At 39.6% G+C, this 26,998-nt stretch overlaps 1 protein-coding gene across 2 annotated transcripts; it reads right to left on the reverse strand.

The window, feature by feature from the left end:
* Positions 1-883: 883 nt before the first annotated feature.
* Positions 884-26,998, reverse strand: ZNF367 (zinc finger protein 367). 2 transcript variants are annotated; one of them, XM_027550253.1, is made up of 5 exons: positions 26,175-26,998; positions 10,789-10,939; positions 7,752-7,871; positions 6,604-6,742; positions 884-3,407 (listed from the first exon to the last, which is right to left on the reverse strand). In XM_027550253.1, exons 1-5 carry the CDS (start codon positions 26,589-26,591, stop codon positions 3,185-3,187), a joined length of 1,050 nt encoding a protein of 349 aa, XP_027406054.1. In that variant the 5' UTR covers positions 26,592-26,998; the 3' UTR covers positions 884-3,184. The 2 variants fall into 2 exon arrangements, with proteins under 2 accessions (XP_027406054.1, XP_027406055.1); XM_027550254.1 differs by lacking the exon at positions 26,175-26,998 and adding an exon at positions 14,890-15,953.

Raw genomic sequence — 26,998 nt, forward strand, 5'->3', positions numbered from 1 at the left:
CAGAAAGATCAACTAAGTTTCCAGTAAGTCCCAGAGTCTCCAACTAAGTTTTGGCAACAAGACACTTTGGGGTTTGTTTTTTTTTTGGCCACACCACAAGGCATGTGGGATCTTAGTTCCTAGACTAGGGGTCAGCACCTGCCCCCCCTTTCATTGGAAGCCTGGAGTCTTAACCACTGGACCACAAGTCCAAGACAGTATTTTAAAGTCACTTTTCTAGACAGCCTTAATCATATTTGCATTTAATTTGCTTCTGTGTACATACTTCCTGGAACTTAAGTCACTGTCAAAAATCTCATCCTTTTGTGTTTAAACCACAACTCACACTGAAGAGTTGCTTGTGAAATTCTTTTGCACAAAGCCTGGACAGGCTGAAACCTTGCCATTGCAAGTAAACAACTAAAGATCCACCAAAAATAATTTAAAAATTAAAGCAATTTGCTAGACTCAGAAAAGTAAACGAGCCTTGAGTGGATTCTCCAGGGTTGACTTCAGATTCAACACATCCTGGATATAAGTGAACTAAAACTCCAGTTCCTGATTACCCTAATATAAAACCTGGGATAGAGCTGGCAGTAGTTTGATGCTTTTTCACATAAGTATTTTTACACTGTAATAATGAAAACAGATGAAGAAGTTAAATGAATATCTACAGTCTAAAAGGCCAAAATTTTAAAGTAAGGAAAAGGAATTCACACAATGGTTCCAACTATGCTAAAAAGATGTCTGAGACTGGAATGAAATATAAAATGCACCAAAAATAATAATAACAGGAGAATGTATGGTTACGTGATATTTCTTTCCATCTTTAAATTTTTATATCATGGTTATTGTATTTTTAAAAGGAAAACAAATTATAAAGGGTTTAAGAATGAGCATGTACTTTAAACTGTAAATTAAAGTAAGTTTTTATTCAAAGCAACTTTTAAAATTACAGCATGTTTATTCTTATGCTGTTAACTCTGCCAAACTACAACTTAGCCATATGAAGCATAAAACACTTCAAAAATTTGAATGTAAACCACATTTTTAACACACCTCAAATTTTAGATGCCAATGTATTTTTCCAAATATATAGCTTATATCAAAAAAGGAACATTTTAAATATTTCTATAGTAAATAATTGTAATAATTTCTTAAAACTTCCAATTATACAAATAAAAAATGTTTGTGAATATAACTATTATAATTGACAAAAGCTGACAGGAGAAACAAACAAAAACTCTTACTTTTGAAGGCCTTAAATTTTATTATGTGTGAACAGGCAAATATTTGTATTTTTTAAATTCCTACTGCATTTCCTTCTTTAGGTAAGTTCATTAAATTTCCCAAAACCAATGAAGCTTTTTATAGTTCATTTAAGTCATATTTGAGAGGAAAAATTCTAGAGAAAAATGTTGAAACCTAAACCAAGAAAATTCAGATGCTATAGTCTGTGCTCATAAGTGCTCCAAGTTAAAATTCTATATACCAGATTACAAAAAAAAAATTCTTAGACCATTACAAATATAAATTCTCTTATTACAAAAAAAAAAAAAATCCCTTAAGATTTGTAATTTACTGTACAGAGGAATTACATTTTTAAAGTATGTCCTCATCATACACATTATTTGTTACTATTATCTTTCACACTTTTGCCTCATTTCAGTACATTTACATACATCCCCTTCCCCATGGCTATATGTTTTAAACTATCTGTGTACTGCAACACATTGGGATTTTGAGATAAAGAAGCCTACATTTTAGATGTTTAAACTACATCTGTAGGCTACTACTTCAATACAAAAAAAAGAAAAAAAGGCACTGACGAGCCCTTATTTCTCTTATTGTGATGTTTATTCCAATTAAGCAATCTATAAAATTACCATGCTATGCATGTTATTTAGTTTCTGCTTAAAACAAGGTAAAATGATGGAAGTTTATGCCTACATAAAGGAGGTGAACTACTCTGCTCTTCATTTTTCTATTCATGCTTCAGTACATAAAGTGGTGTTTAAAAATTTCATCTATTTTGGAAAAAATTATTTAAAACCACCACACAAGTTAACACACTTGCAGTTAAAACTATTCCGGAAGCCTACTTATTTGAGTAGCTAATATTTTCTGCAGTGTTTAACTGATAGCTAAATTTAGTGAACACAAAATAGCTTGGCATGTTATTCTGAAGTAAAGCAAGAAGGTGGCTTTATGCACTGAAAATATAAATAGGAGGCTTCCATTTGCTAATAATTCTAAACAAGCAGTACATTTAAATTTAGTGTTTGCTAACAAAAGATCTAAAACGGTTCACTACAAAACAACCCTGTAGATGTCCCTTTTATTAATAAAAATCCAAGTGCCAAATCTCATTACAGGGCCCATAATACATTTTTAAAATACCGATTACCAAGTTACCTAGACTTTGCAAGATTAATCATTCGATTTCAGCAAATGAGAAACATGAAATGTGCAAAAGTTCCCAAGTTAACAAGCTAGGAATGACAAGTGCTTTCAAACCTAAACATCATAGTGAGTTGTAAAACCTCAGAAAGAGAGAATAAGACTGATTTCAATACAATTTTGAAAATTTTTAACTACTGTTCATCTTACCAAGATCTTCAAATATCTGTTTTCTTCCAAAGTCCCAAAGTTAGAAAGTCTTCTGAAAGTCAGTTTTCCATCTCTAGTCTTATTAGGCACACTATTTTGCAATTTTAAAATACATACCTTACTCACATCTTATACTTTCTGCTTGCTTCAGTGTTTACAGTATTATTAAACATACTAATATACATTGTTAAAAATGATCTTATAAATAATCTATTTAAACCTTCTTTGGCTACATGTACCATGCTTTTTTTTTTTCCCCCATACAAGTGTCTTATTCAGAAAGTGCTTTCTGTGAGAACTGCTTCCAATGAATGCATTAAACTTGCAAAATCTAGCCTCCCACAATACGTAGTTTTCTACCCTGTACTAGAAGTCCCATATTTACAAAATATTTTAAACTTTACAACAAATCTTTTACCATATAAAAAAGTGCAATTCTCTCTCACCCCATATTCTGGGGCAATGACATTCTTCATACATTTCTACAGAATAGCAGCCTATGATAAGCAAATAAGGTGCTTAGCTTATGCCCAAGGATCTACTTTTTAAGTATGCTGGGCAGTACTTTTGTACAGTGGAAGAGTCAGTGTTCGGGCTACTGGCGAAGCGGTGCTCCCGTCAGGTTGGCAAGCTCGATGAGAGCGAGGGCTCCGTGCAGGCGCTCCCGCTGCTCCTGGAGCCGCCGCTGCGCACCACTCTTCTCGTCGTCTTCCTCGTCAGACTGGAGATACTCCAGCGGGTCCTGCTGCTCCTGGTCAGCCTTCTGAACCAGCTTTCCTTTCAAGGTGGGAGTGCGCTGCTCTCGTGTTTCCCAGTACCTGTAATGAAATGCATCCGCATTACTTACACGCATAGATAAGACTCTCCAATGTTCACTTTTCTAAAAAAAAAAAAAGGGAGTGGAGGGGGTCTTTACTACAGTATTATTTTGTGTGTTTCAGTTTATAAAGTTACAAAGTGAATATGTTACATGTTTCTATGCTGCTGCTGCTGCTGCTGCTAAGTCGTGTCAGTCGTGTCCAACTTTGTGTGACCCGATAGATGGCAGCCCACTAGGCTCCTCTGTCCCTGGGATTCTCCAGGCAAAAACACTGGAGTGGGTTGCCATTTCCTTCTCCACATGTTTCCATCAGTTCAGTTCAGTCGCTCAGTCGTGTCTGACTCTTTGCAACCCCATGAATCGCAGCACGCCAGGCTTCCCTGTCCATCACCAACTCCCAGAGTTCACTCAGACTCACGTCCATCAAGTCAGTGATGACATCCAGCCATCTCATCCTCTGTCGTCCCCTTCTCCTCCTGCCCCCAATCCCTCCCAGCATCAGGGTCTTTTCCAATGAGTCAATTTTTCACATGAGATGGCCAAAGTACTGGAGTTTCAGCTTTAGCATCAGTCCTTCCAAAGAACACCCAGGACCGATCTCCTTTAGAATGGACTGGTTGGATCTCCTTGCAGTCCAAGGGACTCTCAAGAGTCTTCTCCAACACCACAGTTCAAAAGCATCAATTCTTCGGTGCTCAGCTTTCTTTATAGTCCAACTCTCACATCCATACATGACCACTGGAAAAACCATAGCCTTGACTAGACGGACCTTTGTTGGCAAAGTAATGTCTCTGCTTTTCAATATGCTATCTAGGTTGGACATAACTTTCCTTTCAAGAAGTAAGCGTCTTTTAATTTCATGGCTGCAGTCACCATCTGCTGTGATTCCATAACAGAGGGGAAAACTCAAGTTCAGGAAGCTGAAGGACTTGCTTAGAATTCCACAGTCAACAAATAGCAGCTCAGACTCAGCTCTGGAGTCATGTGTTTTCATCATTAAACTGATTTCAAGATCACATGTGAAATAGACTAGAGTAAAATATAGAAATAGAATAATCATAGAAGTCTATTTATCCTTTCCACAGAGGGATGTTGGCTTCTGATACAGCAAATTATGAGAAAGTTTAAACCCACCAAAAAGAGCACAAATGGATTAATAAGGGTAACACATAGAGCTTATTCAAGAATTTAAGAGCACCATCATTATTCTATTGCATGGTCAACTGATAACTCACAAGAGAAAATGCAAATATTCCACCGTTTTTGAAAACCAAAGAAAGGCATATTTAAATCACAGTACCATTACCTACAAAAATGTCCATTCATGTTCATAGCAGCTTTATTTGTAATAGCCAAAACCAACATAAAGGCCCATCAAGAGGTGAATGAATAAATAATTGGAGTTATGGCCATCCAACAGATTACTGCACAGCTATAAAAAGGAATGAACTTATACACTCAACAACACCATGACTCTCAAAATAATTTATGCTGGTTGAAAGAAGCCAACCAAGTACATAGTGGGCAATTCCATTTGTAGAAAACTCTAGAAAATGTGAACGAACTGTACAGAGAGAAAGCAGATGAGTGTTTTGGGGGGCTGACAGTGGCAGGGAGATGCAGGCTTACATCAGTGGATTACGAAGGGACATGAGGAGGCTTGTGGAAGTGATGGGTATGCTCACTATCTTGATTTTGGTGATGGTTTCACATATATCTACATATGTCAAAGCACATCAAATTATGTGCTTTAAATGTGTACAATTTATTGTTTGACAATTATGCCTCAATAAAGCTGTTTTTAAAATTACATACAAAAAAAAAAATTACAACTACCAGATTTCAGGAAACCCAGACTACTCAAACTAGAAAACTTGGAAATACTAAGAAATATAAAAAGAGAAATGCAAGAAGTTCAATATGACTTCAAGGACAACTAGAAAAGGAAAACAGCAAAATACAAGTCAGCAAGATCAGCAAGAACTAGGTAAGGGCTTTGAATGCTATAATAAAGGGTTTAGACTTCATACTGAGAACCATACTAGCATTTTAGAAAGACTGCTCTGGCAGCAGCATGAAGTACAGATTGAGAAGACTTAAGTGGCTGAATCTGAGAGTTGTAAAGGAAGTAGAATCCATAGGTTTGTCACTGAGTAGATGGGAGAAAAATAAGGTAAAGACAAAGATAACTAGTTAGTTTCTGGCTTGGGCAAAATTAGATTTAATGGGGCAGTGGAGGCCAGCAAGGAGGAAGAGGGAGGAAGAAAATGGTGCAATACTTGAGACAAACCCAATCCCTGCCTTTGTGGAGCTTATGATCCTGCAGGGAAGATAGTCATTGAATAAATAAATGTGTGATGGAGGTTTTGAGATAGAAAATACAATGTGTTATAAAATCATCTGTTAAGTGGATTTAACCTTATTTGTTTTGAGGGTTACTGGGTAGGTTAGGGAAGAACTTCCTGAAGTGATGTTTAATCTGAGTAAGAAATGAAGAATGAACAGAGTGGCTAAATGAAGAAAGAAGTGAGCACAAAGGGCTAGAAACTATGGGAACAGCGCTGTAGAGAGACAAGGAACCCAAGTGGCTGGAGACAGTTGTGTTCTAGAGGAAGGCAGAACCACAGAACATAATTAGGGATTCTAGAGTTTATCCTCAGTGCAGAGGAGACTAGTGAAGCTAGGGAATGGCACAATCAGCTGCTGCTGGTGTGTGAGGACTCCTTAAATCAAAATATCCTTACAGGAATGTTTTTATACTGGTCCCTTTGTTGCCATTAAAAAAAAAGAAACTGGATGCTTTGGGAAATTTTACTTTAGAAGAACCTCTAGTCTCTCTCTCTCTAATAATCAATACATCACTAAATTCAATATAAAGAAAATGAAGACGGATTGTACTAATGACAAATGAAATGCAACACATAAAAAGCATTATTTTCAAATGGGGTAAACCCTTGCTTTTAAATACATTGTGGTCTGGGCACTCAGACTAATATCATACAGTAGTCTTCTATCGCACACAGATCCAAATAAAACTCCTGACAATTCTGTGCTTTAAAGAAATAAAGTGCCATTTCAAGTTATTTTTAAAAAACGTGTACAAAAGCAACTTAAACTGATAGAACTGTGTAAGTCCCCAGCTTTAACCCGCACACTGGGCAGTGTTCCACTGTAGACTGCAGGGAGAGCCTTACTTTGCCAACCACTCAGCGGCAGCCTGGTTATCCACAGCCTGGGGCTTACTGAGAGCATCTGTGGGCTCCTCGCGCTTCAGCCTGGCATAAGGGTGCTTCGGACAGTGGCGGTTTGCATGGGTGAATCTGCTTAGGCAGCCTTCAAAACACAGAGGGAAACACACTTCATCAGAATCTGGATATCCAGCAGACATGGAAAGCGTTCAGTTTCACTGGTATCCAAAAAAAATAAAATAAGATGATGAGATTTATCATTCTGTAACTTGAGAAAAAAAAATAACCTTAAGCTGGTATTATCAATGCCACTGAGAGGAAGGTGAAGGCGGTTCTTTCACTTCCTGGTCATTGCAATGTAAATGCATTAAACCCCAGGGGAAAGTAATTTATTAGCACAAGTCATAAAAATATTCAAAAATCTCTGACCCAGGAATTTCGTTCTTGGCATCTGTCATAAAAAAATCCCAAAAGGTAAATAAAGCTTTAAATAGGAAAACAGGCCTCTCGGGTTTGTTGATAACAAGCAAATTTTAAAAGCAAATTAAATATTCAATATCTAACACTGAGGCAATCGTTATGTATATGTGCTACATTTGTAACAACTGATATTAATCAAGAAAACCACGGAGCAACAGAACAAAACTGTATTGAATTTCAAATATAACTGTGTAAAAATGTACATAAGAAAAACAGATTAAGAAACTGGTAAAACAGTAAGTAAACACTTAAGAAAAGTGTTAAGAAATAACCAACAGTAGCAATGTTGAGCTGGTAAAATCCTCCCCACCCCTGCCCCTCCTGAAAATTTAGACAATAATGTGCTTCCTTCAGTTTAACAGTTAAAAAGTTTAACACCTATGCTAAAGGCTGTATTTACTTGAATAGTTTTCTACTGCCTGCAATTGGTTATAGATTTTTAATTGCCCTTTATAAAGATTTTCACCTAAAAAGAATACTTTGCTTAAAAATCAATCATTTCCCAGCAATTGAGCCTGGATCACATATTAGCAAGGAAATATTAACTTAAGAGGTTTGATAAAATCTCTATCAAAAATTTCACTTACTAAAAATTCAAGCAAAAGATATTTTAACCTTTAACTCACAAACGGTTATTCCATAAACTTAACTTCTAACAACTTCTAACACCATACCGTTTTCTGAACAAACAAAAGGTTTTTCTCCGGTGTGAAGACGCTGATGGGTTTTGAGCTGTCCACTTTGAACAAAGGCTTTTCCACAGTCTGGATAGTCACACAGATAAGGTCTCTCACCTAAGTAAACAGATGTTATATTTATGAGACAATAAGGTGGGGAGGGGGAAGAGGCGGGGCGAGAGAATCAACCTTTACATAAGTCATGACTGCAAACAACAATAAAACATGCTACAGCCTCTACAGAGCTGCAAATGGAAGTGCTAAGGGCACACTTGGATAATATGAAGCAGCTAATCACTCTGGAAGCACAATGTTTTCTTTAGCCCTTGAGCTTTTAGGTACCGAGGTTCACAATCTTCGCAGTTATCATCTTCAGCTTATCCCATATTTCTCCCTGCAGTCTAAGTCGCTAGCTCTTGCTGATTATTTAAAATGTCTCCACTGCCACCCTCCTCTGGTCAGACTGGTCACCCCCCACCTAGAAGGAAGCCTGGCTGGTGGCTAGTCTCTGCCTCTGTGTACCACTTTTGGAGTAGATGACACAGAGCACTTGCTTTTTCCATCCAACAACTCTCTAAAACCACCCCAAACCCTACTATTCTCCTCAAACAAGCAAAAACGGTCTGCTGACTTTTAAATGGCCCTCTAATACCTGCACTGTAGCTACTGGGTTCGGGAGCAGGGTTTATCTTAACTTCCCTCCTGGAGATTCATTCCAGCCATGAGGCAGTTCCCTACCTTCTACTCCTTGAAATCCCTGTCTTTTCTGCCCATTCAAATCTTCCCAATCCAGTAGGCTCCCAGTGAAACTACTTCTACCCCCACCGCCCCCACCTCCAAATAATTCAGCAACATATCCTTCCACTAACTTAGTATCCTATATTGTTTCTGTATCATGAACTCTCCTTATACAAAGACGAATAGCACCTTGTACTCAATTTCAATTTCTGTACACGGCATAGTGTCAGGCTAAACAAAGTGCTCAAAAAGGTTGTTGTTCAATCATAATTAAACTTACTTCCTGAATAAACATTCTTTGGTCAACAATTATACATTGATTCTTCCAATATGACTCAAAGAACAGTAATGAGTCTTCCCTAAATTTTTTATTTAGAAATGTACTAAATGAATGTAACAGTTGGACACAAGTTAATAAACATAGACTAGAGTAAGAGAAAAGTTTTTCTACTCTCTGAAAGCATATACCATTAGAACTTAACTATAGCATGGATATCTTGGGCTCAGGTCCCTGGCACACAGTGTAATAGGTGTAGAAGTATTGGGTGGCACACAATGGATCAGTGGTAGATCAGTACTGGACTCAAGCACCTTTTTATTATGCCACGTCATCTTGAATCGTGGCAACTGATTCCACACTGGCAACATGTACTCTATAGCTGTGAACCGCTTATTTGGGGTTATTTCAGGCTGCTGCTGCTGCTAAGTCACTTCAGTCGTGTCCGACTCTGTGTGACCCCATAGACAGCAGCCCACCAGGCTCCTATGTCCCTGGGATTCTCCAGGCAAAAATATTGAAGTGGGTTGCCATTTCCTTCTCCATATTTCAGGCTAAGTTGATTGAAAAAAATTCTCAGAGTCAGATATGCATGAAATAATAGTTTTACTGAATGGTACCTGAATTCAAAACCTCTTGGCCACCTTAGTTTATAATGATTCAAAATTAAAACTTTACCCCTTTTCAGAAATTTAGCTAAGAACACCTATATTCTAGCATGTCATTGAACTTTATCTTTTCAAAAACTAAAAGAAAAAAGAAACAGGTGATAACCATAAACATAGTGGAACAAACAAGGGACTACAGGTTAAAAACACAAATTCTATGGCCACCTCATGTGAAAAGTTGACTCACTGGAAAAGACTGATGCTGGGAGAGATTGGGGGCAGGAGGAGAAGGGAAGACAGAGGATGAGATGGCTGGATGGCATCAATGACTCGATGGACCTGAGTCTGAGTGAACTCTGGGAGTTGGTGATGGATAGGGAGGCCTGGCGTGCTGCGATTCATGGGGTCTCAAAGAGTCAGACACGACTGAGTGACTGAACTGAACCGAACTGAACAGACCAAGAGAAATAGAATGAGAACCACTTCTAATGGCCACGTTCACAAAGTAATAAAAAACAGGTAAAATGAACTTAACTATACACTTTATTTAACTCAATACATCTAAAATTTAATCATTTCAATTTGTAATCATTATCAAAAATTATTAAGGACATTGTTTACTCTTTTTTTCATACTAAGTGTATTTTATGCATACTGCTCATCTCAATCTGGACGAGCCACAGTTCAAGTGCTCAAGGGCCACATACGTTACTGTATTGGCAGTATACTTCTAGACTAAAGAGTATGAGAAGTTATAAGTCAGGGGTAATTGGGTGCTTTCGTGCCTCAGTTTCCTCATCTGTAAATTTTTTGATGTCATTATTAGAAATATATGGCTCCTTCAGGGACCCACTTTCTCTGTGGCAAGAACAAGACCCTCTTTATATTATCTTTTTCTTCTCTGTATGGTATTTTAAATGCAAGTATGACTTCTTCACACAAATAAAGATATATGATAGTCTTGGGATAACTACCTACAATACATTTATTTCTGAAAAATTACTTCACCTTAGATTCAAATATCCTGATGGCACTGAGGACTCTAGACATTCTATTAAAAATTTGACTATTAGTGATTTAGGATTTGACTTACAAATCAGTTTTAACAGTCAAACAGACAACTTAAAGGCATATCAAGTAAAATTTGGATAGATAGGATAGAACCATATTTAGTAATAATACTCCTGTGACAGCTACACTAATTACCATGACAACTTTAGAAATCACATGGTATCAATGTTCAGAACTATCCCTCCTCACCAAAAGAGAACCTGACTATATGGTGCCTGCTTTTAAAATCTTACAATAAGGAAATGTGAGGCAACTAAAAAATTAATTTATAGGCCTAAACATCAAATCAGCTTTCATTTAAGTGTCACTTTTGGCATTCGCTAAAATTTGCTCAACTTACCTGTATGAGTCCTTTTGTGAGCCTGGAGTGATTTCTCCCGTGGAAACACCCTATTACAGATGTTACAACGGATTCTGCTGGACGAATGCTCTCCTTCATTTATTAAATCCCGTACAGTATCTGCTCTGGGTCTACCACGTCGGATTCCATCCTGTTAACAATTTGTAAAACATTAATATAATTTATTTCACTCCACTCATTAAAATATAGTATCATAATTCAGGCATACTTTGTGTCAGTTCAATTCAGTCGCTCAGTCATGTCTGACTCTTTGCAACCCCATGAATCGCAGCACACCAGGCCTCCCTGTCCATCACCAACTCCTGGAGTCTACCCAAACTCGTGTCCATCAAGTCGGTGATGCCACCCAGCCATCTCATCCTCTGTCGTCCCCTTCTCCTCCTGCCCCCAATCCCTCCCAGCATCAGGGTCTTTTCCAATGAGTCAACTCTTCGAATCAGGTGGCCAAAGTATTGGAGTTTCAGCTTCAGCATCAGTCCTTCCAATGAACACCCAGGACTGATCTCCTTTAGGATGGACTGGTTGGATCTCCTTGCAGTCCAAGGGACTCTCAAGAGTCTTCTCCAACACCACAGTTCAAAAACATCAATTCTTTGGTGCTCAGCTTTCTTTATAGTCCAACTCTCACATCCATTCATGACTACTGGAAAAACCACAGCCTTGACTAGACAGACCTTTGTTGACAAAGTAATGTCTCTGCTTTTTAATATGCTGTCTAGGTTGGTCATAACTTTCCTTCCAAGGACTAAGCGTGTTTTAATTTCATGGCTGCAATCACCATCTGCAGTGATTTTGGAGCCCAGAAAAATAAAGTCAGCCACTGTTTCCCCATCTATTTCCCATGAAGTGATGGGACCAGATGCCATGATCTTAGTTTTCTGAATGTTGAGCTTTAAGCCAACTTTTTCACTCTCCTCTTTCACTCTCATCAAGAGGCTCTGTAGTTCTTCACTTCCTGCCATAAGGGTGGTGTCATCTGCATATCTGAGCTTATTGATATTTCTCCCGGCAATCTTGATTCCAGCTTGTGCTTCTTAGTTAAATAAGCAGGGTGACAATATACAGCCTTGACGTACTCCTTTTCCTATTTGGAACCAGTCTGTTGTTCCACGTCCAGTTCTAACTGTTGCTTCCTGACCTGCATACAAATTTCTCAAGAGGCAGGTCAGGTGGTCTGGTATTCCCATCTCTTTCAGAATTTTCCACAGTTTATTGTGATCCACACAGTCAAAAGCTTTGCCATAGTCAATAAAACAGAAATAGATGTTTTTCTGGAACTCTCTTGCTTTTTCGATGATCCAGCGGATGTTGGCAATTTGATCTCTGGTTCCTCTGCCTTTTCTAAAACCAGCCTGAACACCTGGAAGTTCACGGTTCACATATTGCTGAAGCTTGGCTTGGAGAATTTTGAGCATTACTTTAGTAGCGTGTGCTGCTGCTGCTAAGTCGCTTCAGTCGTGTCCGACTCTGTGCGACCCCAAAGACAGCAGCCCACAAGGCTCCCCCGTCCCTGGGATTCTCCAGGCAAGAACACTGGAGTGGGTTGCCATATTGTGCGGTAGTTTGAGCATTCTTTGGCATTGCCTTTCTTTGGGATTGGAATGAAAAGCACTTTGCAGACACTGCATTTATTACAATTGAAGGATTTGTAGCAACTCTGTGTAGTCAGATGGTAGTTAGCATTTTTTAGAAATAAATTTTTTTTTTTTTGGCTGCTCTGGGTCTTCATTGCTGTGTGCCGGCTTTCTGTAGTTGTGGCAAGCAGGGGTTACTTTCTAGTTGCAGTGTGTGGGCTTCTCATTGTGGTAATTTCTCTTGTTGCAGTTCCTGGGCTCTAAAGCACAGGCTCAGTAGTTGTGGCACACAGGCTCAGTTGCCCCACAGCATGTGGTATCCTCCTGGACCATGGATCAAACCCATGTCCCCTGAATTGGCAGGTGGATTCTTAACCACTGGACCACCAGCGAAGCACCGAAGTGTTTTTTTGGACAGCAAGGATCAAACCAGTCAATTCTAAAGAAAATCAACCCTAAATACTCATTGGAAGGACTGATGCTGGAGCTGAAGCTCCAGTACTTTGCCCATTTGCTGCAAAGAGCAGATTCCTTGGAAAAGACCCTGATGCTGGGAAAGACTGAAGGCAGGAGGAGAAGTGGGGGAACAGAAGATGAGATGGTTGGATTGTCATTGTTGTCATTGACTCAATGGACATGAGTCTGAAAAAACTCTGGGAGATACTGAAGGACAGGGAGGCCTGGAGTGCTGCAGTCCATGGAGTTGCAAAGAGTCAGACATGACTTAGCAACTGAACAACATTTTTTTTTAAGACATAATGCTATTGCACACTAAAGAAACTATAGTATAAACATAACTTTTTATTCACTAAGAAACCAAAAAAGTTGCGTGACTTGCTTTATTGCAGTATTGGCTTTACTGCAGCAGTCTAGGACTAAACCCACAGAATCTCAAAGGTGTGCCTGTAAATAACCATTTAACACCTTTCTTCAGTGACATCAGTGAAATGGCAGAGTAGGTAGTTTCAAGGTCTCAACCCCCACAAATCACTGAAAAATCAAGCAAAAACTGCCAAAATCAGCTTTGTCACAACTCCATAAAATAATCAGAAATTTACAGCAACTCAGCCAACAATAACTCAAGAAACTGGCAATGTAAAACTGCAGGAAAGTTGTGTAGCACACTTAACAACTCCTTGCCCCACCCTCTCCTCACAGTGGTCTTTGAAGATAGTTGTCTTCATTCTCAGTGTAGGATCCCTTCATTCTCAGTGTAGGATCCCAGTCCCTGGTTCAAGAGAGAAGACTTTATATTCTGAAAGAATTGTGTTTGCCTGTTTTCCCCAGCCTGGAGGCTACCTGAAGCTCTGACTAACTTAGAACTCTCTCTGGGCAGAAAAGTGGCTACATGGAGGGCATCCCTCCAAAACCTTGTAAGGCCAATAACAACTTACTGCCACCTGGGGAAAAAGATTTCAACAAAGGCACACAGACACACCAAAAGCCTGGGAGGACAAGTTGGGGAGAGAATTTCTTCGGGAAGTTAGGGCATTGAAAAGTGCCCACATATCCTAAAGGAAGGAATTTAGAAAGCCACATACTTGCCCAGCACAGGAATCATACTCAGAAAAGATCTGAGAAGAATCAAAGCTTTCACTTCTGACTGATTTTTAGGCTCAGCACAAGCAAGAAATGAAGGTTAAAACAGAACTGTAAACAGTCTGGCTAAGTATATAAGGAGAGCTACAGCACAGAACCATTCTGCAAAGTTAAATGCTTTTACTTTTTTACTTTGTTTTTCTTTCTCCACCACCCCCCCGCCCCCCGCCCAACCCTGCCCTCTGTTTGGTTCCAAGCACTCAAGAAAATCTCAAAATATGAGCTGATCTCAAGCTAAAGAAAACAGACTTCAGAGAACAAATGCAACAAAGAGTTCACAAAAATAGTTTAGAAAAGTCACCAAACAACTACAAACCACAGTACACAATTAAAACAAACTCTGAGGAGAGAGAATTTGATTTCCAGAGCTACTCCTTCATAATACTCAAAACACCCAGTTTTCAACAATATATCACAAAGCATGCAAAGAAAAAAAAATACGACCCATGCATAAGAGTTAATTTTTCCTACGAGGAAGCAGACCTTGGGCTTACTAGTCAAAGAAGTTAAATAAACTGTCTTAAATATGTGGAAAGAGGTAATAGAAACCATGGACAAAGAACAAAAGAAAACCAGGAGAACTCTGTTTCAACAGAGAATGCCAATAAAGAAACAAATGATGTTTAAAATATAGAAATTCTAGAACTAAAAAATACAATAACCGAAATGAAGAAGAAAAAAAAAATTCACTCCAGAGTCTTAATGGCAGATTTGAACTGGCAGGAGGAAAGAACCAGCAAATTCAAATATAGGTCAACTATTTTTAATCCAGTTTGAGGAACAGACAAAGAATGAACAGGGCCTAAGGCACCAGTAAGACATCAAGTGTCTTATGGGCCCATTTGGGCTGCTAAAACAAAATACTACACACTGGGAAACTTATAAACAACAGAAATTTATTTCTCACAGTTCTTGTGGTTGTAAAGTCCAAGGTTAAGGTGCCGGCATGGTCAGGTGAACGACTACTTCCTGGTTCACAGCCAGTGCCTTCTTGCTGTGTCCTCACGTGGCAGAAGCGGGCAGGAGAGCTCTCCAGGGCTTCTTTCATAACGGCTTTAATTCTGTTTATGAGGGCTCCACCTCCATGACCTAACCACCTCCCAAAGGCCCCATCTCCTAACACCATCATTTTGGGGGTCAGGATCTCAACACACAAATTTAGGGGGACACCTTAGCATTAAGCTTATCAACACACACACACAATCAGAGATCCAGAGGCAAGAGGAAATAGGGCAGAAAGAATATTTAAAGATATAATGGCTGCAAACTTCCCAGAGTTGATAAGACACAAGTCTAAACCCCCAAGAAGGTCAATCAACTTCTATAATAAACACAAAGAGAGATGCAAAGGGAGACATAATCAAACAATCAAAAGACAAAGACTCTGGAAGCAGTTTTTATCATGCCTACAAATTCTAAATAGGATTAACAGCTGATTTCTCAGGAGAAATTGTAGAAATCAGTGGGATATGTTTAAAGTGCTGGGAGGGAAAAAAATCAAACAATAATCTTATATTCAACAAAACTATTGTTAAAAAATGAAGACATTAAGCATTCCAAGATAAACGCGAAGAGTTCATTGCTAGCAGATCTGCCCTACAATAAATCTGAAGGGAGTTAATTCTTTAGGCAAAAATGAAAAGACACTAGACAATTACTCAAAGCCATACAAAGAAATAAACAACACAAGGTAACTACCTAAGCTAGAAGTATTGTACTTTGGGCTTATAACGTCTCTCTTCTGTCCTATATAAAAGGCAAATGCCAAGTGTATTAAAAAATAGTAAATCTTTGTTAGTGGGAACACAATATAAGGTGTAATTGTGACAACAATAACAAAAATGGAGAGAAACAGAAATATATGGGAGCAGAACTTTTGTATACTATTGGAACTAAGGTGATATTAATTCAAAATAGATTTTTTTCACATTTTTAAGAAGTTAAGCAAAATTCCCAAGGTCATCACTAAAAAGAAGAAAGGAAGGAAAAGAATACCAGAAAAGGAAACAAGAAAGGAAAGAAAACGATAAACTACAAAAAACTCAATCACAAAAGGAGGCAGTAATGGAGGAATTCATAAACACAATAGGTATAAGACATATAGAAAACAAAAGGGGAGTAGTTCTTCCTCATAAGTAATCACTTTAAATGTAAATTGATTAAATTCTACAAATAAAAAGCACAGATTGGCAGAATGGATTTTTTTTTTTTTAATGAACCAACTATATGCTATCGACAAGAAACTCACCTTAGAGCCAAAAACATAAAAAGGTTAAAAGTGAAAGGATGAAAAAGAGAACAATTATAAACACATGCATACCTAACAACAGAGCTCCAAAGATATATGAAGCAAAAACTGGCAGAACTGAAAATAGAATGAGATAATTCAAAAAAGCTGGAGATTTTCACTTTCAATTAATGAATAGGACAACTAGACAGGTCAACAAAGACAAAGAAGACTTGAACAACACTATGAACCAACTACACCTAACAGACATGTGCAGAACATTTCACACAAAAACAGAGAAATACCCATTTTTCTCAAGTGCACATGGAGCATTTCCCAAGACAGACCATATGTTGGGCCCAAAGCAAGTATCAGTAAATTTTAAAAGATTGAAATCATCCAAAGCATCTTCTCTGACACACATGGAATGAAACTATAAACCGGTAACTGAAAGAAACTGGAAAACACATAAAATATGTGGTAATTAAACACTCTGAAATAGCCAATGGGTCAAAGAGATCATATACACAGGTTCAATGCAATCCGTATTAAAATCCCAAAGGTCTTTGCAGAAATGGAAAAAGCAATCCTCTACTCATGGAACTGCAAGAGGTTCTAAGTAGGCAAAACAATATTTTAAAAGAACAAAGCAGGAGGACTCACACTTACAAAACCTATTGCAAAGCAATGGAAATTAAGACAGTGTGGTACTGGTGTAAGGATAGACATAGGCCAATGAAATGAAATAGAGAGTCAAGAAATAAACCCTTATTCTACGGCCAACTGATTTTCAACAAGGGTGCCAAGAACACTCAATAGGGAAAGAACAGCTCTTCAACAGTTCTTAGATAACTGGATTTCTTCCTGCAAAAGAATGAAATCGTACCTCACACAATATATCAAAAATTAACTCAAAACGCATCACACCAAAATGTGAAAGCTGAAACTTTAAAACTCTTTTTAAAAAAATGAAAAGGGATAAATATTCATGACCTCAGATTTGACAGTGGATTCTTAGATGTGGCACCAACAGCATAAGAAACAGAAGAATACACAAACTGGACTTGAAATTAAAAACATTTGCACGTCAAAAGACATTATCAAGAAAGTGAAAAGACAACCTAGAGAATGGGATATGATAAGTTGCAAATCATTTATCTGATAGGTTTCAGTATCTAGAATATATAAAGAACTTTTGCAACACAACAAAAAGAAAACTCAAATAAAAAAGGGGCAAAGGACTTGAAGAGACATTTCTCCAAAGCAGTTATATTGATACATATTGCCAGCAAGGTCATGGAAATACAAATCAAAACCACAGTTCAGGTTAATTATACTTCAGTAAAGCCTGAAGAGAAAAAAAATAATTTAAAAAAAAAAACACAGTGAAATACTATTTCACACCAACTCAATTATATTAAAAAAAAAAAAAAAAAAACCACCAGGAACATAAGTAGGAAATAAGGTGATTTTTGACATGAATGTGGAGAAACTGGAAACTTCTGCTGGTGGGACTGTAAAGTGGTTTAGCCATTGTGAAAGAGATTGACAGTGTGATACAGTATCATATATATATATGTACATATACACATACAATGGAATGTTATTCAGTCATAGAAACAGTCATACATGCTACATGGTGGATGACCCTCAGAAAACAGTATACTAAATAAAAGAAGTCAGACACAGAAGGCCACATATTGTATGATCTATGTTATAAGATGTCCAGACAGAAAACAGTTGGTGTTTTTCAGAGACTGCCTATAGAGGGGAAAAGCGAGTGGCTAAATAATGAATAAGCAACTTTCTTTGGGGGTGATGAAAATGTTTTGAAGCTTGATATAGGTGGTAGTTTCACAACCTTGTGAACTACTAAATGTTAGTGAATTACAATTTAAGATGGTCAATTTTATGCTATGTAAATGTCAGCTCAATTAAAAAAAAAAAAAAACTAAAGAGCTCAGAACATACTATGGCCTTTAGTTAATAATGTATCAATTTGGTTCATTAATTACAGTGAATGTGGGACTTCCCTAGGGGTACAGTGGCTGAGATTCTGCACTCCCAATGCAGGGGGCCCAGATTTGATCCCTGGTTGGGGAATTAGATGGCACATGCCACAAATGAGACCTGTGTAGCAAATTTTTATTTTGTGTAGCAAAATAAAAATATATTGAGCACAACATGTATCAAAATGATGTAAGATAATGGCAACAGAGGAGACTGGGTACATGCTTTATGGGAACTCCTTGTACTGTCTTAAGATTTCTAGGTATCTAAAACTAATCAACTATAAGCATTTACTTGAAAAAAAAAAAAAAGGTTTCTTCCCAGGTAAGTTACATTTTTACACATACAAGTTATATATAAAAAATAACACCTACATCCAAACTGAAGATGTCTTTACTGCTTTCCATATAAAAACCTAAAGTCTTCCTAAAGCTTAAAAACATCGCCTGAAACCTTGATAATAAGCAAGATTCCCTTCAGTCAATGTTCACCTTGAAAGAAAAGCATAATCTCAATATGGATGAGTATCTTATAGGATAAATCATGTCTAAATATTCATAGATATTAAAACCTATTTTGCCAACAGCTTAGAGATGGAAGCAACCTAAATGTCCACTGACAAATGAATGGACAAAGGAAATGTGATATTTTCTTATTATTCAGCCTTAAAAAAGGCAAGTCTGTCATATGCTACAACATGGATGAACATTAAGGACATTATTCCAAGTGAAATAAATCACAAAAAGATAAATACTACATGATTCCACTTACATGAGGTATCTAAAGAATTTCAAAACTCTTAAAACAGAAGCAGAATGGTGGTTGTCAGGATCCAGAATGGAGAAAATGGGAGCTAGATGGGTATAGTTTCAGTTTCACAAGATAAAAAAGTTCTGGAGTTCTATTATGACAATGTTCATATAGTTAGTACTTTAAAATGGTTAAGTTGGTAAATTTTTTGTTTTTTCTTTTTTGCCACAAAAGTGAAAAAAGAAAAAAAGAATGTAAGAAAGCACTGTGGCAGATTATTAACAATGTTAAAATATTCACTGCCCCTCCCTCCTGTCAGCCCCATGGAGGCCAACTTGGCCATATGGCTTTGCTTTGACCAATAAAACATGAGTGGAAATTACATGTGTGACCTCTGAGCAAAAGGTTTACAAGCCATCACAAGGTTCTACCATCTCTCTTCCTGCTCCACCTTAAGACTCACATGTCCCAGGTAGGGAACATTCCCTTCTAGGTCCCAGAATGACAGGATAAAGAGCACCCTCACAGGATGCATAATACAAGATTTGCATAGGTTGAGATTGAGATTTTGAGGTTGTATTCTGCAGCATGGTTTAGCCTAAGCTAACTGACTCAGGTACGTTGTTAATATATGTTTGTTGATGGGATAAAAATCTCACCCATTCTCCACAATAACTGTATAAATTGTTGCTGGTTATGGTATCATGGGGCTTCCCTGATAGCTCAGCTGGTAAAGAATCTGCCTGCAATGTGGGAGACCTGGGTTTGATCCCTGGGTTGGGAAGATCCCTTGGAGAAGGGAATGGCTACCCACTCCAGTATTCTGGCTTGGAGAGTTCCATGGACTATAGTCCATGGGGTCTCAAAGACTCGGACATGACTGAGCAACCTTCACTTCACTTCATGGTATCATGAATAATTGTTTTAAATATTGTTTTAAATGCAAAATAAACAAACCATCTATGATCCATAAAAATCACAGGTGATTGGTTCTGTTAAGAAAGAAATGGAACATGAAATAAGGTTAATTAAAAACTTTAGTGATTCAGCTCCGCCACAGCAAAAAGGATCATTTCCCTACTGTTTTTTAAATACATAAAACATACTATTCACTGTATTACAATTTGAAATAACTGATTTAGTATCAAATAAGTAAACTATTTAATATCAAAATTTTAAGATTACCCATTATTATTTTCTGTTTTTGGTTAAAAAAAAATTACAGTGGGGGAACATTTTTTGTTTAAGTTAACTGTTTGGTTGCTTCCCAGTAACTCTAAGATCTTGTCTCAGCTACAAACCACATGTTCATTTTCCAAATGAGAAATAGAGCTGAAAAATGCAACATAATCCAACATCTCAGTGATATGCAGGTAAAGCTTCACTAAATGTATTCTTTTAGCTAAGAAAATTAAGCAAGGCAAGTAATCATCTGATACCCTAAATAAATGAAAAAAGAGCATCTTTTAACCATATATACAAAAATGTCACTCTAAGAAAACTTTTCATTTCAGCCTTAGCAATTAAAAACAAAAGCATGTTTCCATGTACATTTTGACAATAACAAAGTGTTAACTCATCAGTGACTAAGTATACTTGTAATTTAAGAGACAAACCTTGTCAAGACTACTTGATGATCTGCAAAAATAATAATAATAATAAATAATTAGAAACTCTAACATATCTTATTGCTGCCACTGCTGCTGCTGCTGCTAAGTCGCTACAGTTGTGTCTGACTCTGGCGACCCCGTAGACGGCAGCCCACCAGGCTCCCCCATCCCTGGGATTCTCCAGGCAAGAACACTGGAGTGGGTTGCCATTTCCTTCTCCAACTCATGAAAGTGAAAAGTTAAAGTGAAGTTGCTCAAGCACATCCGACTCCTAGTGACCCCATGGACTGCAGCCTACCAGGCTCCTCTGTCCATGGGATTTTCCAGGCAAGAGTACTGGAGTGGGGTGCCATTGCCTTCTCCGTATCTTAGTGCTATTATGTGGCAACTGCTGCAAAATAAGCTACTAGAAAGAAGTAAAATAAATATATTGCTAAAAATGTTTGCATATCTCAGCAATTTTAATTTTTAAAACAATCCCAATACCACCAGAAGGTATTGCTAAAAATGTTTGCATATCTCAGCAATTTTAATTTTTAAAACAATCCCAATACCACCAGAAGGTAGTGATTTTAAAATGTTCTCTAAAATATGTCACGATAAATGTTTTATTTTCAAACATCAATAACTTTAAAAAGTTATTTAATAAAGTTTGAGTTATTTCTCAAGACACTTAGAATAATGTACACATTTCCCTAGGCTTTAGAAAAAGTTATATTCAAACTTGATGTTTGCATGATTACTAAAAACACTAAAAGTTCTTGACACATTTTTTACAAAGCAAAATTTGAATAAAATACACAAACAACCTGGAAGGAAAAGAAAAACAGTTTTCAGTGGAAGAGGTGTATACCTTCTTGTTTTTATGAGAAAATGTAAACAGATCTTATTTCCCTTTTCCAATTCAGATTTGATCCAAATTTCCTGTGGCTCACATATCTGCTTCCTAATGCCATCTGTTACTTTGACTTATCTTCACAACTTTACAAGTCTTAATTTGTATCTATCTATTGTGGAAAATTTTGAAAGAGATGGGAATACCAGACCACCTGACCTGCCTCTTGAGAAATCTGTATGCAGGTCAGGAAGCAACAGTTAGAACTGGACATGGAACAACAGACTGGTTCCAAATAGGAAAAGGAGTACATCAAGGCTGTATATTGTCACCCTGCTTATTTAACTTATATGCAGAGTACATCCTGAGAAACGCTGGGCTAGAAGAAGCACAAGCTGGAATCAAGATTGCCAGGAGAAATATCAATAATCTCAGATATGCAGATGACACCACCCTTATGGCAGGAAGTGAAGAGGAACTAAAGAGCCTCTTGATGAGAGTGAAAGAGGAGAGTGAAAAAGTTGGCTTAAAGCTCAACATTCAGAAAACTTAAGATCATGGCATCTGGTCCCATCACTTCATGGGAAATAGATGGGGAAACAGTGGCTGACTTTATTTTTTGGGGCTCCAAAATCACTGCAGATGGTGACTGCAGTCATGAAATTCAAAGACGCTTACTCCTTGGAAGGAAAGTTATGACCAACCTAGATAGCATATTCAAAAGCAGAGATATTACTTTGCCAACAAAGGTCGGCCTAGTCAAGGCTATGGTTTTTCCAGTGGTCATGTATGGATGTGAGAGTTGGGCTGTGAAGAAAGCTGAGCGCCGAAGAATTGATGCTTTTGAACTGTGGTGTTGGAGAAGACTCTTGAGAGTCCCTTGGACTGCAAGGAGATCCAACCAGTCCATCCTAAAGGAGATCAGTCCTGGGTGTTCATTGGAAGGAGTGATGCTGAAGCTGAAACTCCAATACTTTGGCCAACTCATGCGAAGAGCTGACTCATTGGAAAAGATCCTGATGCTGGGAGGGATTGGGGGCAGGAGGAGAAGGGGACGACAGAGGATGAGATGGCTGGATGGCATCACCAACTTGATGGACACGAGTTTGGGTAAACTCCGGGAGTTGGTGATGGACAGGGAGGCCTGGCGTGCTGCGACTCATGGGTTTGCAAAGAGTCGGATACGACTGAGCGACTGAACTGAACTGAACTGAACTGACTGATTGCATGTAGTCTCATAAAGCACTTCAATTGAGATATCATTTTGAATAGTGTACTATATAAGTCTACTTGCATCTTCTTTTTTGGGGGGTGCACTGGGTGTTCATTGCTACATGCTGGCTTTCTCTAGGTGCAGTAAGAAGGGGCTGCTTCTAGTCATGGTGCATGGGCTTCTTATCACACTGGTTTCTCTTGTTGCAGAGCACAGGCTGTTCTGGAGTATGTAGGCTTCAGTGTTGTGGTGCATGGGCTTAGTTTCCCTGCTGCATGTGAAATCTTCCTGGACTAGGGATTGAACCCATGTTTCCTGCATTGGCAGGCGGGTTCTTAACCACTGGACCACCAAGAAAGTCCATTTTTCCTTTTCCTTTTTTGGACAAGCCACCCAGCATACAGGATCTTAGTTCCCCCACCAGGAGTTGACCAGGGATCAAACCCATGCCTCCTACAGTGGAAGAAGAGTCCTAACCACTGGACTACCAGGAAATTTCCTACTTGAATCTTAATATTAAAGGAAAAAAAACAAAAAACTCTAAAGTCAACTCACAGAAGCAGTATCATGTAGGGATTAAGAGTAAGAGCTTTAAAAGGTTCCAATCAGTTCTGCTGCTTATCATATGATATTAACTTTGGGGACTTCTCTAATTCTTTTCATCAGATAAACAAGGTAAATTGATTAAAAAATTCAAAACAATCAACACAAAGTCTGGTGGTTTGCTCTGCAAGGCAATGAATAATAAATAGTGGCTACTGTGTTGATGAAACATGTTAATACGATGTTATGTTTAAATATGGTGGTGATCAAAACTACTGGCTACTACAAGGCTAAGTACAGTTTAGACGTTTAAAATGATCTGTGATAGAAAGGTGAAACAGGATAGGCAGCTGGCAGGTCTTGAAGGGTAAATCTGAGGATGTGCAGAGAATTCAAACTACACAGGTCCCACAGTGGAAAAATAACTTCATGAATGCAATCTGAGTAAAGGGCACAAGCTATGGGGGCTTGGAATATCCTTTGCCAGAGGAATATTAGACCTGCTCCCTTCCGTCCCAGAATTCTACAACCTGGGGAGAGACAGTGGTAATATATAACTGTATCCCAATAGTGCTAAACAATCTTGTGATGAGGGGCCAAAATAAGCTGGCAGAAGATGGATATTTTCCCCACAGGCAGGGGAGGCAAAAATTGGGCAGCAACAAACAAAAAAGCAAGGACTGAGACGCTGAAGCCTCCCTTCCCAGCAGTGGTAACAAACAGTGAATGAACACAAATGTTCTCAAACCCATAGCAGTTATTGCCTCTTACCCAAATACTGAGAGAAGGGGACGGGGGGAGGGGGCCAGAGGAAAGCATGCTATTGGCACCAACTATATCTCAGACTTGTTTTCCATCTTCCCAAAATGTGAGCAGATTCAACCACTATGATTCACTCATGCATGTGGAGATAAAAGAACTATGAGTACTTTAGAAAAGCAAAACAAAAGAATTAGACTAAAACTAAAGAATGTACTGATCATAAATCAAACTAGGTAACTGCCTTAAAGCAAAGTATATTCCAGACCTTCCCCCATCAGGATGGAGATGCTAAATGAATGAATTTTTTGGAGCTGTATTTGGATTCTTCACTGATAAAAGGATCAACTTGTCTAACAATTTATGAAACAGTTATAGTATGAAGGACTGTGAGGAGGGAAAAAAGTAACATGTATAAAAAGCTTTTTACATGTTTTTCATTAACTTGTACTATATTTTACCTCTGATAAATAGACAAAGTAAAAATAAAATTCAAACTCATGCATTATTAAGAACTTTTTTTTAAAGATTTATGTGAAGATAGACTGTTTGGGGCCAAAAATCCAAACCAAACAAACAACAAAAAAACCCCATACCTACAGAATTTCATTTATCTATGATAACATTAACCTCCTTGGATAATCCAAAATTAGATTCAGTTATAATCAAGAATAAAATAATAGATGCAAAATCGTCTACAAGTAAATTATGCATACATGTCTTTATGTTGCTCAACTATATAACCTACTATACGTTTTTTCAAGTGGTAAACATGTAAATGTATTAATATGGAAAAATACCTAGGCTACCCAGCCAGCTTATTAAAGCCTATTTAGAGACAGCACACTGTGATTGCTCACTTCACAAATTCAGCACTAATATAAATATTTCTACTACTTCTTTCAAATTTTTACTCAAGTATAGCTTTAAGAGTTGAAGTGTGTCAAGACATATAGCTGTATAATTACAGTTCTTTAATAACAATGCAATTAGTAACAAACTGTACCAATTTCCTCAGGGCTCAACAGAGTTTCAGTATCTTTGCTACTGTGTGTAAAATGATGACCAACTTGTTTCAATTTATACAGTATTTGCCAATATAGATGCACTTATCCACAAGGTGATTTATCTTTAACAAACTGCTTACCTTATATAGCCACTTAACTAATAGAACTTGAATGCTGGACTTGTATCAGCAATACTCACACAAATACTTCTCTGTTATTGTTTAGTAGCTAACTCGTGTCCGACTCTACTATGACCCCATGGACTGAACCACCCAGGTTCCGCTGTTCATGGGATTTCCCAGGCAACAATACCGGAGTGGGTTGCCATTTCCTTCTCCAGGGAAATTCTTCCTCACCCAGGGATGGAACTCGCGTCTCCTGCCTTAGCAGGCCGATTCTTTACCACTGAGCCACCATGGAAGCCCTGCTTCAGAACTTGGAGCCACAAAAACGCGTCTATCCTATCAGCATTCCTGCTACCTAGCTGTGTACCTTGGGGAGCTCCCTTCACCAATACCTCTAAGTATCAATTGCCTGATCCGTAAATTGTAGGTTTGAATCCTTCCCGGTTCTAAAACAGACTGCGTCTCCAAGCAATTTGAAGTCGGTGACAACAGCGTCCGATTCCACTCTGTGCTCTCATAACTTAGCAAAGTTGTACGCTTACTTAGTACAACTGGGAGCCCAGTTGTACCCGCTGGGTAAGATTCCCCTAAGTCCCTTCTTGTTCTTCGGCCGTCTCCGCAAGGCATCTTTAGCAGGGTCGTGGTGTCTGCAGTGATGAAGCAGAAACGGCGCAACCCCTCCCTTCCTGCACCCAGAGGAACAGTTGAAGGCCTGCGGCCCCCTCCCGCCCTCTCCCTCCAGAGAGGACTCAGCGGTGAGCCGAACGGCTGACAAAGCCGGCTGACCATTCCGGTCCGTGACCCCCAGGCCGCGTTCCCGCCCACTGCACCTGCTGGCCAGTGGCTTCCGTTCCGCTGGGCCTCCCCAAACCCCTGCCGAAGTCACATGACTGAAGTCCAGTCCCGCCCCCGAGTGCGGGGGCCAGATTTTTGGCGCGCGGCAGTGACGTCAGCGTCCTGTCAGCCGCCACCGCCCGCCCCCACCGCAGCCAAAGAGACCTCGCGGTTTTAACTCGGCCCCGCCCCGCCCGCCGAGTCCGCGGGCGCTGCCGGCCCCGCAGCGCCGTTAACGGGCCTCGACTGCCCCGCGCCCCGCCCGCCCGCGCCACTTACCTTGAGGTGGCCGCTGTCCGGGCTGCTCGCCTCCTCCTCGTCTTCACCTCCCGAGGCGGCGGCGGCCGAGACGGTGGGCGGCGGCGCGCCCCGTCCGCGAAGCCCCAGGTGCTCGGCGGTGGCGGCGGCCGCAGGCAAGGCAGCCGAGGCTGCGCCCCCGGAGGCTCCGGGGCTGAGCGTCACGTTGTGCGCGTTCTCGCCCCAGCGCCACGGGTACACCATGAAGTCGCTGAAGCCAGGGCTGGTGGGGATGAGCGGAGGCGGCGGCTCTGGCTCCCCTCCGCCGCCGCATGTGGGCTTGATCGGGGTCGTCCTGATGACCGACACCAGCACCCGCTTCGGGGAATCCTGGCAGAAGATGACGGGCGGCGGCTGAGGGGCGTTGTCCGCCATCTGCGCCTCCACACCCCGGATCATTGCCTGGCCCGGATCCGCAGCTCCGGCGGCCGTGGGCCGCACTCCCCGAGCCCGGGTCTGGTCCTTGCTCCGCTCGCCGGCGCTGCTCCGAGTTGCTGGCTCTCAGTCTTGCCGGCTCTTAGTCCCGCCGGCTCATGGCAGGCGGACGTTTCCTGGAACTCTCCTGCGCTGCGGCCGGTGAAGGAACAGAACGGCTCGGCCGGACCAGACGGTCAGGGCTGGACCCCCAACCCTTGGGTCAAACCCGCTCTCCGCTGTTTATACTCTCCAACGCAGGCTGCAGCTGCAGGAAGCAGCGGGCGGCTTGCCTTTGCGATGACAGGGAAGCTGGACGCGAGGCGCCGAGCCCCCGAAAATAACAACCTGCCGCCGGGGTCCCTACTCCTGTTTTTCCCGCGTTACATTTC

Source organism: Bos indicus x Bos taurus, chromosome 8 (assembly GCF_003369695.1).
Source record: "Bos indicus x Bos taurus breed Angus x Brahman F1 hybrid chromosome 8, Bos_hybrid_MaternalHap_v2.0, whole genome shotgun sequence".
NCBI lineage: Eukaryota > Metazoa > Chordata > Mammalia > Artiodactyla > Bovidae > Bos > Bos indicus x Bos taurus.